The sequence below is a fragment of the Chinchilla lanigera genome, unplaced genomic scaffold, assembly GCF_000276665.1.
Source record: "Chinchilla lanigera isolate Chin_1 unplaced genomic scaffold, ChiLan1.0 scaffold00001, whole genome shotgun sequence".
NCBI classification, from domain to species: domain Eukaryota; kingdom Metazoa; phylum Chordata; class Mammalia; order Rodentia; family Chinchillidae; genus Chinchilla; species Chinchilla lanigera.
The window spans coordinates 46,734,136-46,749,627 of NW_004955402.1; the positions used below are offsets into that span (position 1 = coordinate 46,734,136).

A 15,492-nucleotide genomic window follows, 5' to 3' on the forward strand; every position below is an offset into this window, starting at 1 on the left:
ATTGAACGGCGGTGGCTGGCCTAAGGGCCGGCGCGCAATAGCGCTCGCTGCCGCATGGCTCCCCATGCGCTGGGGGCCCACTCTCCGTGAGCCACCAGGCAGGAAGCTAGCCAGCCAGAAGACTGGCGCTCCCCACCCGAGGCTCCCTGTGCGCCGGAAGCCCTCCTTCCGGGGAACGACGAGGCTGGGAGTGAGTCGCCGGTCCGAAGACCGGCGCTCCCCACCCGAGGCTCCCTGTGCGCCGGGGGCCCACCCTCTGGGAGCCAGCAGGCAGGAAGCTAGCCAGCCAAAAGGCTGGCGCTCCCCACCCACAGCTCCCTGTGCGCTGGAAGCCCTCCTTCCGGGGAACGACGAGGCCGAAAGCCATATTATCTTTAGTGGTAGTTGCTGATGTCAGGGCAGGGACTGAGACAAGTTGCTAACATCCTCATGAGGAAAGAATGTACTTTTGATATTTAAAGTATAAAGTTATGCCATAATATATGGTGACTTTTAACAGATGTGAACCAAAGAAATAAAATTGCTAAAAGTAGATTTTAAATGTTCTCACCACAAAAAATGGTAGGTATATAAGATAATATGCATGTTAGTTCACTTGATCTAGCCATTCTATAAGGTGTTCATATATCAAAATATGTTGAACATCATATACGTGTATGCATGTATACTTGCATATTTATGTGTGAGTGTATATATATGTATGTATGTATATATATGTATGTAAATTTTCCTGCCAAATAAAAATAAACTAATTAAAAAACAATTGTGGCCATGAGTGAGTGAGGCCAGAATAGTAGAAAACAGAAGGTGAATGAGGAAGCCCCATTCTTTGACAGCAGTGTATCCAAAAGTCTTCATGGCACAGGTTATAATCTGACTTCTGCATCCCCTGAAGTCTGTCTTTAGCTCTCTTTTATTCCCTACAGCTACTGGAAAAGCATAATGCAGATTTATATTAGATTAACATAACCATAATTTGTTCCAGTTCTAATGATCCTTACAAGAAGTACAGCCAAGCTTTCAAACAGCTCTTCATGCCTCACAAGAAAACAGTGGGTTAAATGCATTCTACTGTCTCCAAGAAATTCTCTGTCTTGGTGTAGGATTAAACCAAAGAGAAACAAAAAATACACAGAGAGGTAGGAAGGAAAGGAAAAGACAATTATGATTGTAAAATACAATTGAAGAAAAATTTAACACTTTTTAGTTGCATTTGTAAAAGTTTAATTGGATAGAAGAATCCTTTATGTTGATCTTGTATATAGATATTGCTCAGTTCTATTTATTCTAGATCTATTATGAATTAAACACTCACCATTGTAGGGCCTATATAAGATAGATGCTCTATTTTGGAGAACCACATACTTTTCCAAAGTTTACTTTCTAAAGCTTTCTTTTTTATTTACATCTGTGAAACTTGTTTTTCACTGAATAGAGTTTCTTTGCTCAATATTTCTTTTCATCATTTTTACTGCCTCTTTCTTTAAGGAATGAAAAATACTGAAATAGAAGTTCCAAGTGTTATTAAAGGGAACTTGCTGTTGCACTGAACGAATGTATGATTTTTAGAAATTTTAAGTATTTTACCTTTACTTGTTTCCAGTCTTTATCCCATGTTCTAAATAAGTTGCCTGCTGTTTTCTGTCCTTTTTTTACAGCTTATTTTGTAATAGTAGTCTCCGTAAACTGCTAGCAGGACACAACCAGTTAGCACGGCTGCCAGAAAGGCTGGAGAGAACTTCGGTGGAGGTCTTGGATGTGCAGCATAACCAGCTTGTTGAACTACCACCTAACCTTCTCCTGAAGGCCGACTGGTAAAGCAGCTGTCTGTGTTGTATATTCTGAGTCTGTTCAGTACCCTTTGCTACTGTTTTTTCCCTACTTTTCTGTCCTAGATTTATGAAGAAGATGGTTTTGCCAGCCTCTTCTCTGAGCATTTTGTAGGGGATAGAACCAGGGGTGTCGTATAATTGCTTTTGCTGCTTATAAGGAGAGGTGTAGATTACTTTGTGAATAAATGTGTGTCATAGGGAATGTAGGTGTAAAACAAGGATGAGAAGTCTACCTTCTATATTGTTACTGGTCAAAACTTGTGCAGGCTGCTGTAAGTTTTGGCATAATTATCTTATGATTTGCTGTTCTTCCTTTCTTGTATTTGTGACTTATGTGACAGAATGAATTTTCCTGGAGTTTGCTTAGCTCTTTCTTTATCAGTCCTTCTTTTTTTTTTTTTTTTTTTTTTGGTTTTTCTCCAGTATCGGGAACTGAACTCACAACCTTCCACTTGCCAGGCAGGCGCTTTTGCCACTGAGCTAAATCCCCAGCCCCTATCAGTCCTTCTTTACTGCAATTTACCCTCTTACTTAGTACAGGAAGTGAAATTTTATTTTCTATGAACAGATACCACATACAGAACTTTCTTTAAAGAGAGCTTTAAGTGTCAGTGGCTATTAATTTACTTTGAAACATTGTGTTTACTTTAGGGCCCTTGTTCATCATACTAAACAGTTACACAGGCTGGTGGCCTGAATCAGTTTGAATTCTGCTTATATTTGTTTTTAGGAAGTAACCATTACTTTAGAGACATCAGGACCATTGTATTTTAGTTGACCAGCATTGTAGGATTTTCCTTACCAAAAAGGAAGTGTTTCAAGATTATTTAAAAAATAGATTTGTTTTTACATTCATAACAAAATATAATGCACCGCTGGTGGTAAGCTCTAGATGTGCTTTATTATAAATACTATGGAGTTTGGTTTCTTCTCCTGTGTAGAATTATAAGTCATGCTGTAACCTTGTGCTTTTTAAAATAAGAATAATGAGGCAAGATTTGAGTGCCATTTTATAGTAAGAATCTGCTTGTCTCCGTAGTTTTCTATTTTGAATTTACAGAACCAACTGAATAGACAGATTCATGTTTTAGGAATCTTTGAGTGAGATAAGACCATTTCTGAATCTGGCCAAATCTCCTAGGTTCATGGCTAGTAGGTGAATGGTGCTCGAAACTTCAGCAGATGGGAATCATTCTTTATTCATTACTACCGACTTGATTTTAAAACAGTGATTCCACTTTTCATTCTCTAGAGACAGTCAGTAAGCAATTGCTTGGTGTGCTTGGTGCCAGGGAAGGCATGAAAAGATATTGCTGGAGGAGTCTACCAGTTTAGTTGAGATGCATTTTTATGTGTAGACATGCTTGGACAAGGATTTGGGCAACAGCAACTATAGGTTGGTCTGTAGGAATTGTGACAGCACCTAGGATTGAAAAGTGCTTGTTGCTGCCTTCACTTTTGGTTTGTGACCCTGTGCAGGTCATTCCAAGTCTCAGTGTTCTCATCTGACATGTTTATTATTCCCAAAGGGAACCTGTACTTTGCAAAAGGCAGGGTTTAAGTGTAACATGGACAAATTAGGATGTGAAATTAACCACTCACAAAAGATACTACTCTCATGAACCACATAAGCTAAAATAGCAGTGACAGCAAAAGACATTTAGGCAGAAATCCCAGTAGTCCAACAAGACTGGCCTATCTAGACCAGTGCATTTTGGAAAGTAGACACTAGTGTGAAAGGGAATTAGTCAGTCTCTGAAAGGATGCAGAGCACGCTAAATGCATTCCCTGCACAGGTGAATTCTAGAGTAAGGGCTCGGGTGAATTAAAAGAAGGAATTCTAGTTTATGACAGAAAACCAAATGATCATAAAAGCAGAAATGAAAAGCTTTTCCAGGAAGTTATGTTCCACAGCCTTTGATTTCCAGTCACTGTAGGAGGTGCATCTCTCAAATGGTAGCTACTACTCTAGTACTTATGACTCTGATCAGAAGGAAAACTTAACAGTTGGTTAACTCAGACAGTAAAGGCAGGAGGCTAAAGTTGATTAGCTCTTTTTTAAACCTCATTTTTTTATTAGTTCACATGTTAGAAAGTATGAAAATAGTATTTTCTAATGATTTCTATTAAAATGGTCCTTCTTAGAGGGTGGATACTTCTACCTACCCTTTGCACCACCTTAATAATGGTGATCTACCTTTATCTACCTAATTTTTACAAACTTTGTGATGCAGTTTTTACTTAGGCATAATTTACACTCAGGAAAATGTATCGATGTTGTACATGTGGTTTGATGAGTTTTGCAGGGAAGGAATAGCACTGACAGTTATTGAAGCGCAGGTCAGCCCAGGAAGCATGACATTTAAAGCACTAAAGATGGCTTTTTAGTAGAGTCTTTGTGACAGGCTTCTTGCCAAGGGTGGTTTTAGTTGTGATTTGTCTTAGTTTATGATTCAGAATAGCAAGCATCTTACTGACCTAATAAATTTAAGTCATTGTGCTGAGTACAGTAGAGCATTGAGAAAATGAGTAAATGTAGGTATTCTCCTCAAGAGCTTACACTCTAATGCAGAGTTTTAAGTAACTACGCAATAAGAAAAGGTAGGTTTCGAACAGGGTAAGAGATGGAAAATGATAAGGATAGTATGTCTGTGACATAGTTTAGGCTCATGGTACAAGAAGAGTACTTCATTTTATGATGCAACAAATTCACTGTATTTGACAATTAGCGTCAATGCATTAATGAAATTTGGCTTTAATAGTCCTTCTATTCAGTTTATTCCATAATATAAATTTTAAATCCCCAGCATTCTCCCTGGCTAAGGCAAAAGGATCACAAGTTCCAGCCCAGGCTGGGAAATTTAGCACTTAGTGAGACCCTGTCTCAAAATTAAAAAAAAAAAAACTGGGGGTTTAGCTCAGTGCAAAGGCCCTATGTTTAATCCTCAGTGTAGCACTAGGGGGAAAAAAAAGTAGTTGTCCTTCTTTCATAATTTTTATAATAACATCATTACCAGTTTTGTGTTGAATCATATGAAAGGAAAGGGCTCAGTGCAAGCCTTCATGTGCTAAATGGATTAGGTCACTGTCAAAGTAGAACTTGTTCTCAGAAGCCTCAGGAGAGCAGTCTGAAAGACCTGCGTTAATGGATACAGAGTAGAAGACCAAATTTTCACTCTTTCCTAGGAGTTTTTGTTTGCTTTGATTGTTGCCTGCTAAATTCATTTTTGTGGTTTTAATTACATGTTATTCTCTGTTCAACAGAATAGTGTATGTTAATCTGCTACTCCCTATACCAAATAGGAAGATATTTGGTAACCAAATAAGAGAAGTGACTCTACTTAAAATTAGATGACTTTTAGTCAAGACTTTTATCTACCTCTGAAAACTTGAGATCCATTTTACTAAAATTCGTATGATTTGAGTCAGCAGTTTCAGTAATTTATTTCCCGTATTTATCTTTGAGTTTTATTTTTACTTGCTTTTCAAAAGTTGGCAGCTCTTTGTACACTGTCTACATTTATTGAAACGTTACTCCATAAGTATGTACAATTATCTATGTACTGTCTGTCTTTGGAGTACTGGGAATCAAACCCAGTAGCCCTTTACCACTGAGCTACATTACCAGCTCTTTAAAAAAGTTTGAGATGGGGTCTCACTGTACAGCTCAGGCTGGGCTAGAACCTGTTTCCCCTGCTTCCACCTCCCTCAGTACTTAAATTACAGTCTTGCATCACCATGCCCAGCTACATGACAGATCCATTTTTTAAAATAATTAAACCTTGCAATTCAAAAATTAAACACATACGAAATATGATGCACCATATATTGTAAGAAGTTGACTGTAATTTTGTATCTTAGCAGGGTAGGGTTTGATTCTGTTGGGTGAACTGGTAGACATTCTACTCTGGCTGTTACTGGCCTGACCTTTACATCTTACCTCTTTTTTTCTTTGAGTTGAGAGTTTTCATGGTGGATATCCTAAAAGAGTTTGAGATAATTGGTTGTCATCAACAGATGGGTAGGGGAGTGAGTAGGTAAATCCCCTTGGGTCACCAGAGTGGATGAGTCACTGCCAGACATACTGTTGTCCTTCTGTTCTTCCTGAAATTTGGCATTGACAGACTCCCTGTCCACCTAGCATCTGCATATGCATTTGATAGCCAGACAGCTTCTCCCAGTGGAATCATTCTGATTAACAAAGCCAAAATGGACACTTTTAAAGGAGAGTTATAGATCTCTGTTGTGAGTGGTCATCCAGGTCTGTTTTTAGCCCCAACGAGAGTATTTTCAGGGACAGGAGTGGGGGCAGTAGAGATGCAAATGAGGGTCATGTTAATTGCTTGTTTGTATTTATTAAATATCCCTAGGGCATTAGTCACATTATACACCATAAGTTCTAATGATTCAGACAATATGTATAAATATCAAAAGGATTAAAAGGGAACAGAAAACTTAGAAGACTATGATTAATTGACCATTCTGTGCCTTTTGGCAAAGTGTCTTGGTTACTTTTCTCTTGTTGCTGAGACAAAATACCTGATGCCCAGAATTAAGGAAGGAAAGGTTTCTTCAGCTCCCAGTTTGTGGAGGTTTCAGTCCATACTCAGGTGGCTCCAAGGCAGAGTGGCACATGGCAGAGGGCAACAGTTCATGGCAGTGGAAAACACCAAGAGCAAAAAGGGAGAGAGGAAGCACGCAGCCTCTTTCCCTCCCTTACATTGTATGCAAACTATCCACCCCAGGGTGAGTGTAGCTCTCACATCCATAATACCAGCATTGGACCATGGATCAGTCATAACCTCTAGAAACCCGCCCTATGACTGCATGAGGCTTTGAGGGGACATCTAGACACAAACCATGACACACAAAGATTTTTCTGGCATTTTAAAGAACTAAATTGCCTACAATGTTCTTCCTTCCCTCTCCTTCTCCCTGTCCCTCTCCTCCCTCTCCTGCTCCTTCTCCCTATCCCTATCCCTATCCCTATCCCTATCCCTATCCCTATCCCTGTCCCCTGTCCCCTGTCCCCTGTCCCCTGTCCCCTGTCCCTCGCTTTCCTTTCTCTCTCCTCTCTCTCATGAAGAAAGTTGTTCTGTGAAGTTTTGAGGTTTTGAGAGCCATGGTCAACTAACAATGTTTCTTTTGATATGTCTTAAGAATCCCTTAGAGAAAGTATCAAACATCTAGATTCCTGGCGTTATTTCGGTTCTCCTTACTTAGACATTGAACGATAGCCTAGGACCCAGTGTGTTTAACAAGGTTTCCCCCATGAGTCCAGTGCATTGACCACACACACTGAAAGCCAAAGGTGATCACAGATGCTACTGATGATGAAGAGGTTTCTGTAAAAGAACAATTTTAATACAAAAATCGGGTGTGTGTCTAGTGGTATTTCTGAATATCAAAAAACATCCCGTTTCTTTTTATAGTGTTGTGTTTCTCAGATGTTTTAAAATGTTGGTTCTTAGGCAGGATTGTTATGTCAAAATCAGATGGCCAGTATTTAAAAGTACATAGTCAGCCAGTGGGAGCTGCCAGTCTGTATTCTGTATCAAGATCTCTCTCAGTTCTGAGAAAGAGAAGGATAGAGCACTGGAGAATGGCCAATAATATGGTGTTGACAGGGGTAGGGGTCTAAGATCAAACTCTATATGTTGTTAACCAGGCCAACTTAAAAGATTTAGTCAGTGGTTCCAAGCATTGAGATCAGCTGTGAACATTCAGCCTGAAAAGAGGCAAGTAATGGATTGTCAAGGGTGCCGCCTGTGATGAGAGGTGCTGATGCCACCACTTCTATGGTGCTCCCAAAATGGATAGTATAGGAAGGTTTGCTCCACCACTGCAGTGTGTCTGTCTGTTTCTTCCCAGGAAGACATTAGAATACATTAGGGTAGGGCTTTTGCCACTGTAGTGATTCTCATCTTGGCTCTTTTAGGTAGATTTTGAGGCCTTACTCTGACCTACTTACTAAGAGTAACTGAGGGTTAAAGATGAAAATCTGTTCTAATGAAAACCCTCTAGATGATTTGGCAGCATAGCCAGATTTTGAGCTACTGACCTCAGGCATCTTCTCTGAGAAACTTGCTCCTTTAGCAGCCTCAGATTGTGACAGGCCTCAGTCTTAATTAAGGAGAGGTTAAGGCATAAATAAAAAGAAAAATAAGCACTGGATCCCTGCAAGCAATCTCATACACTTTTACTCCACCAAGCCTCACTCTGAGGCTGTGTGTCAAGCAAAAACAGAATGAGACAGACCATTAGGAAGAGAGAAGAGGGAAGCTGGCAGTGGTCCTTAATATCTTAAAACAGGTAAAATTATGCACAATTTGAAGAGGTAGCATGCAGAAAAATGTACCTCTTACAGGAAAATTGGCGGTTAGTTAAAGGGAAGAGAAACCAAAAGGGAAAGGGGAAAACTAAGTATCATGCAAAAATACGCTGATATCAATTGGAGAAATTTTTATGCCCTATTTTATACCCTGAGCAACTACTATAAAGATAACCACATGTAATGTTAACTATTGTTATTCTCCTATTATTTTGTTATGAAGTTTTGTTTTACCTTTTTTTCCATAAAATAAAGGGAGAATGAGAATATCAAAGGACACCCCATCCTGTCCCAAACAGGTCACTTCGTGCATTTGTCTTTGCTATACTGATAGCAGGTGGCATCATTGATTGATCTAAGAATATTGTAAAATAACCTGATACCATGAAAATAAGCAAGGAAAAGATGAACATATCCAGTATTAACCCCTGAAGTGAGAAAACAAAACAAAAAGACAGCATACATCCATGATGGAATGGTCTCCAAACTGTTGTAAAACCAAAGAAAAGTGTAACACATCCAAGCAGAATTAAATATAATCAGATGAGTATTTAGGATATTAAAACATTGAGAGCCTAAGATTAAAAATGGACAAGCAGTGAGGAGTAGAGAGAGTGATAACTGAACTCAAAATAGAAGAGGCTAGCAATCATCTCAGAAATGTATAGTTCAATACAAGATGCCTAAGGCAGAATAGAGTCAGACAGAAATTAAACAAAGGCCATTAAAGAAAGGCAGAAAAGTGAGAGGAATGCAGATGAGTTAAAGGAAACATAAAAAGATTAAAGATAAAGTAATGGAATTGGAAGATGGACCAAAACAGAGTAACATCCTGTGTATGGAGGCTTGAAAAATAAAGACAGAAGAGCGGAACTGAACTAATACTTAGAACTGTAATCCAGCATACATTCCTAGCAGCAAACAAAAGATCTTAAAGTACATTTCAAAGAGACTAATGATTGGGTGTCTGGAAAAACCCAAGAATGTTCAACTTTGGGATTTATTTTAGTAAAACTATTAGAGTTTGAAGATAAAAATCTTGGGCTGGGGATATAGCTCAGTGGCTCAGCACCTGCCTTGCAAGCACAAAGTCATGAGTTTGATTCCCGGTACCACCAAAAAAGAAAAAAAAAAAATCTTTCAGACTCTTCAGCAAAAAAGATCAGACTATTTTAAAAAGCAATAGTTACAATTCTCAGAAATATTACACAGTACAAAGGAAGGTAATAATTGAGCACCATTTTTAAAAATTCATCAAAGTATGATCTGAGGTTTTTTTTATATCAAATCAAGTGTCCTTTAAGGTTAATGTTACAGAAACATAGAAGAAAATGAGATAGAGAAGAAATTAATTAGAAGTAATGGAAATGGAAGACAGACCAAAAAGGAGTAACATTTGTGTATTAGTCACTGAACAAAGATTAAAACAGTGGAACCAAACTAATATTTAAAAACTGAAATATAAGAAAGTTTTTGAACAATAACAACAAAAATAAAGATCTTAAAGTTGAAAAACTGAAATCATTTAATGAGGCATAAAAGTACAGAGTAGCTGTGAGAACAACAATATAAATTTTCATAATAGCAAAAATATTAATATATTAAAGAATATGTATCATAGTGGAAAACAGTAAATACATATGAGATACTATGTTGGAGTTGAGAGCAAACATCAGATATATAAAGTGACTGAATTTAACTCACCTTAAAAATGGAAATAATCTGTGTCCATCAGGTGATAGAACAAAATGTGATATATCCATATATGAATCATATCTCAGAAAGCTGTTAGTAAGAAAGAAAATGGAGGTGTCAAGGATCTGTCCTTACCCTATTTACCAGTGCATACACCTTAGTTCTAAAACCACTTCCTTAATAGGAGAATCTCAGAGTGTTTCTACGAAGATAAGTAACAGGACAAGAATGCACATTATTTCTGTTGTTAGGCAGTATTATACTAGATGTGTTAGCCATCTAACAAGAAAAAAATCAGTGGAGGGATGAGAATTTGTAGAGATTAACTATCAACTTTGCAGTTAACATGATAGTACACACGTATTTAAAAACAGTAGAATTACTGGTAAATGAATTCAGACAATAAAACATTAAAAGATAGGATATAAAATTAATAGGCAGATGCTTCAATATACACAAACAGTAGCCATTAGAAAACATTCTGTTCGTAGCAAAATCCTCTTTTAAGACAGGATCAAGGATAGGAACAAAGTTAACAGTGTGCAAAAACTGTGGAGAAAATGTTAAAAAGACCTAAAATTCACAAAATAAATTTGAACAAATGGGAAGGTGTCCTCTATTCTCTCATAGAACAGTTTAGTAAGATAATGGCTATTCATAAGTTTCTTCTTTGTAAGTTTAACACAATCCTCATATAAATATCTAAAAAGCTTTCATAATGGAATTATATAAATTGATGCCACAGTTCATATGGAAAAAGAAACATGCAGGAATATTCAGGAAAACACTGCAAAAGTGAAATGACAAGGGACAGCCAAACCTCATCAGACATCTAAACGTGTGATTTTGCTCTTTCTGCTGAGAAGGCCTCACAGCTGTGACATTCATTGTCAGGGAATGTACCTTGTACCTAGAACTTGGCCTCTCAAGTACCAGAAAAGGAACCAGTAATCCTTGGAAATAGGATTAATTCTAGTCCTAGAGCCAGGTAAATACCAGAGGAGCCTGGAAGTATGTCAAAAGATATATGCACCAATTTGATTGTATCTGGGACAATTTCAGCAACAAATAAAAGTGAGACTAATGAATTATACCCAGTAGAATAAAACAAGTATCTTGTAAGTCTATATTGATATGAGTAAACAAATAGGAATGCTCCTTACAATATTATTCCAATTAATATGAACTCTTAAGTAGAAGGACTCATGGAAATATAAAAAAAACTGTTGACAGAGATAATCACTGAGAGCAAGAATTATAAATTAGTGAGTAAAAATATGATGTCTCGAATGATCTCCCCACAAATTTATGAATTACAAAAGACATTGTAACTTTACAGCAGGTACCACCAAGTGATCAGAGTTAATGTTGCCAATAGTAAGATGTTGGCATGATGCTTCTCCTGACATGCACTGTGAGAAAGGTACAAGTTCTGTGGTCCTTTTGCCTCCCAAAATTGTGACCTTTTCTAATGTGACAAATCATGAAACAAACCTAAATTGAGTGACATTAGTTGCCTGATGTCCTTCAAAAGTGTGAAGATTATTTACAAGACAAAAAACTGACCGGAGGAGGTTAAGGAGGCATAATGGTGAAACACAGAGGGTGTCTTGCATTGAATCTTGGACCAAATGAAGGATATGAGTGGGAGAATCTCTTTCCAACCAGGGTGACAGGTCCCGAGAGTGAGGTTCCCCATGGATGAAAAGAAAAGTAAGAGAGACAAGAAAAACAGGAGAGGCAAAAGTCTGGGATCAGGGGCCTCGCAGCCTCTTGGACTACAGCCCCAATTACCAATCTCAGTCACCTTTTACTGAGCAAGAACCAAGGGCGTAGCTAAAACAAATGGGTGGATACCAGACGTTTTAGTAATTAGAGCATTATCCTTCAATTCTGCCTCTTCTGCTGGCAACAATCCCCAGGTGGGCCTCCCACACCCAGCACCACGCTTACTCAGTTCAGCTGGGGGTTATAAGTTGACTACCAGTTATCAATCCGCTACAATCACAGTCCTTATTTCCCATTAATTTTTACAATGCATGGCAAGACTAAAATATAGAGATCTCCTGCAATTCAAATACACTCTTATCTTCAGGTGAAAGGTTTCAATTCATTTTTACAACAATAAACAAATCATTGTGTGTCCTCAGTGCTTTCTAGTCAAAGAATGTCCTTCTGCACAGGATAATTGATACAAATAAGATTAGGTCCATAGACTATGTTATTGCATCCATGTTAATTTAATCCTTAAGATTGTTCCATGAGTTCTTGTTCAGTGACATGTAAATCTGTATAATTTTTGTTTCTTTCCCTCTAGGGTTATGTAAAGTCTTTATTACCGAAGTCAGGTAGATTCTCAGACCTTTCAAAGTAATGGTGATGTGAGTTAAGTTAGATTATGTCCACTTTCTCTTCACTTGCATTCTCCACTCTTGGGTGGTAGTGCTGGATGATAAATAATTGTGATTCTGTTTTCAGACTGATTAGTGGAGTATAACATTAGTGAATTGTAACCACAATTTAGAAAAATTATAGGAAATGTCAGTATCACAGAATGAGTTTAAATAGTTTTATAAATGTTCATTTCAGTTACACCAAATATATGTTGCGTGTGCACTGACTACTCACATAACATGTATTATATAATCTCAGTTACAATCATAAAATATTGGAAAATGCCTGCTTCAAGAGTTGTCACCCATGAAATTGTCTAACTTCAGGCAAGTGAAAATAAGAAATTTAGGTAGTTTCTTTTTTTTTTTTTTTTTTTCCGGTACCGGGAACCGAACTCACGACCTTGCGCTTGCCAGGCAGGCGCTTTTGCCGCTGAGCTAAATCCCCAGCGAAATTTAGGTAGTTTCATTTGACACTTTCGAAACATTTTGCAGAGAGAAACCAGGAAGTTGTCTAAAAGTAGAAGAGTTTTGTTCAGTTTAAACATTTAAACAATTGGAGTTTTAGTAGATTATAAGTCCTAGAACTCATGACCAGAAAAACTGTTTAAAAGCAGAATACCTGGTGTGTCTACTAATAGGTAAATTTTATGTATCAAATTCTGTGCTGTTTCAGGCACAAAATTTGGCTGTAAAAGTTAAGTGCATGTAGAAATTTCTGAAATGCAAACGTAAGAAAAATGAACAATCTTGATGGGCCAGATGAATGCAGTGCCAAGAAAGAGGAGCAGACCATTTGCTCCAGAGGCAGAGAAGGGATTTGTCTTACTGCTATTGAGGGCAGTTGCTCTTGGAATCCTATGTGTGTGTCACTTCTTTATGACTTTTACATGTTCCTCTAAGGAAAGATTTTGAGTACTTTGCGATTGATCACCTTGTACAAATTGAGTTTGAAATGCTGTATATACATGAGCTTCACATGTGCCAGCAAGTGCCCTGCTTGACCTCCAACTTTTTTGGAGAAAAGGGCCTATGAAACTGTCCTCAGAAAAAGGCATTTCTTTTTTTAACATTTGGATTTTGAAGAGAAGTGTGATCTGGGTTTTATTTCTGGCTCTGCCACTGGTTACTGTTTAGCCATTGCCAACCAATTTGACGTTCTCAGCTTCACTTTCTGTCTTCTGTGAAGTATGAAGGAGTATCTCTGGGAAGATGGGAAAATCACATGAGATGGAAAATAGAAAAGAGCTGTAGTTTGTATAAAACACCTTACAAGTGAAAAGAGAGCAGTGATACCATTTTACTGCTTTTTCTCTATTTAGAAGAGGATTGCACAGTGAGAAGGATTGGCACATTAAACAGTCTCTTTTTTTCCCGACAGTTATTACAAAAATCTGTAACGGAGAAGTTTAGGAATGTAGGGTTTTTTTTCCACAGGGTTGAAAGAAGGGAGTAGAGTTATATAGCCCATACCCAAACTGGAGAAATTTTGCATAACCAAAGTTATGCATTCTGGTGGAAAGATTTCTGGTGGAAAGATAACACCTACATCATTAAATTGATTTGTTTTCTGGTCAAATACAGGGCTGGGAAAAGAATCTTTTAAGAGAATAGATGCTGAATATAATTTTCCTGAGACCATTATAATTAAAAATCTTGTTAATCCTATTGCTTGCTCTTTGATCATTATCAAGGTGATTCAGGCAGACTTTATGCAGTTCAGACGACATCCGTTGGCATTAGCCTATGTAGGTTCAATGCACTTGTCTCATTTCCTGGAGGAGTCAGATGAAAAATCTTTTCTCCATTTAATTGTCTGTAGAGTATATAAATTCCTTAAGTACAGGCACATTTGAAAAGGATGAAAGGATGTCTTTTTGAATATAATTTCTTCCCTTTATTCAGTAGCTGTGAGGGGTTTTTAAAGTTTCTTTGGCGGATTTCTAGATAAGCAATGACTTGTAGCATTTTTAAAAACACATTCCCTTTTTAGTCTAAAAGTATGCAAACATTCCAAACTCAACTTTCCTCTGTTCTTCTTTTATGTGTCTTTACATATTTCCTAGAAAATTGTATTTTAATGATGTTGTGAGGTGTTTTCCCAGCTGACCCTAGTCTATGATACTTTAGGGCAAAAGTATATTTTTTATAATTCTAACCCTACACTGAAGAAATTCTTAATAGGATAAGAATTTATACCACCTGATTCAGTCAGGTGTTATAAGTAGACTCATAAAAAGACTTAAAAGAACTCTGGTGCCGAAACTGCTTTGAACTTCCTAGTTCAAAATCATTTCAGAAACTACATGAATGACCTTTTTTTTTTCTTTTCTGTAGCACACACGACTATATTTCCCATGGCTATTTATGGGCTGTACAGCCCATCTCTAACTTCCTTTTTTTTTCTAAATGTCAACAGAATACTTGTTTCTTTAATGGAAAATATTCTATTCTTGGGAAGCTGCTTTTCCTCAGACAAGTAGTGGGTTTGTGTGTAAGTGAGTAGAGGATGCAAGATTGGCAAGTGTTAAGTTAGTAGATTGAGAGCTTGGAATAGCAGTCTTAGGGAAGACTCCTAATAAAAGCCTTTTATCTAAGATTAAAAATAACTATCTGGTTTTCCATATTTTTCCTTATAAAGGAGGATTTTTATTGTTTTCCCTTAACATATGGCAAAACAGTCCCAAATCCATGCTGAACATTTAAAATCAAATGACTTTGAAGCAAAAGAATGGTGTGGTTCATTAACAATGCACATCTAGATCATGAGCCCTCTGTGCTGAGTTCTGACTGTTTCCCAAGTACTACAGCTGCAAAGTTGGACATCCTTTGAGCTAGAGGGGTCACCCTGACTTGTGAGCCATGGCACAGTCTGTTCTTCCTGTTCCGTTAGAACTGTCTGGGACCTGATCATGCCAGGATTCTCATCCAGTCCCCGCTATGTATTGTGTGTTCATCTGTGTTTCTCAATAATTGGAAGGATTGTGTAGATTTTGAGTTTTAGTTATTTTAGGTTTAAAACTGTTCTTTGTGTTTTATCCATTGTTCACCTGCCATCTGGAAACTCTTGACAGCATTTATACTGTCTTGTTTGTTTTATTGTAAATTTTATTGAAGTATAATATAAATACAGGAAAGTGGCCACATTATAACTGTAGAACCTGGTTTTCTCAAAGTAAACACATTTGTTGTAACCAGTACTCGATGTCTTCTTCCGAATGGTGCCTTCCTCTTCATCTAA

The 15,492-nt window shown here is 37.6% G+C and overlaps 1 protein-coding gene across 1 annotated transcript in view; it reads left to right on the top strand.

The window, feature by feature from the left end:
* Positions 1–15,492, top strand: part of Phlpp1 (PH domain and leucine rich repeat protein phosphatase 1) — a gene marked incomplete in the record, with an annotated part of 209,432 nt that overhangs the window by 170,218 nt on the left and 23,722 nt on the right. The window contains 1 exon segment of the mRNA XM_013511215.1: positions 1,659–1,814. Coding sequence (XP_013366669.1) covers positions 1,659–1,814 — 156 coding nt within the window.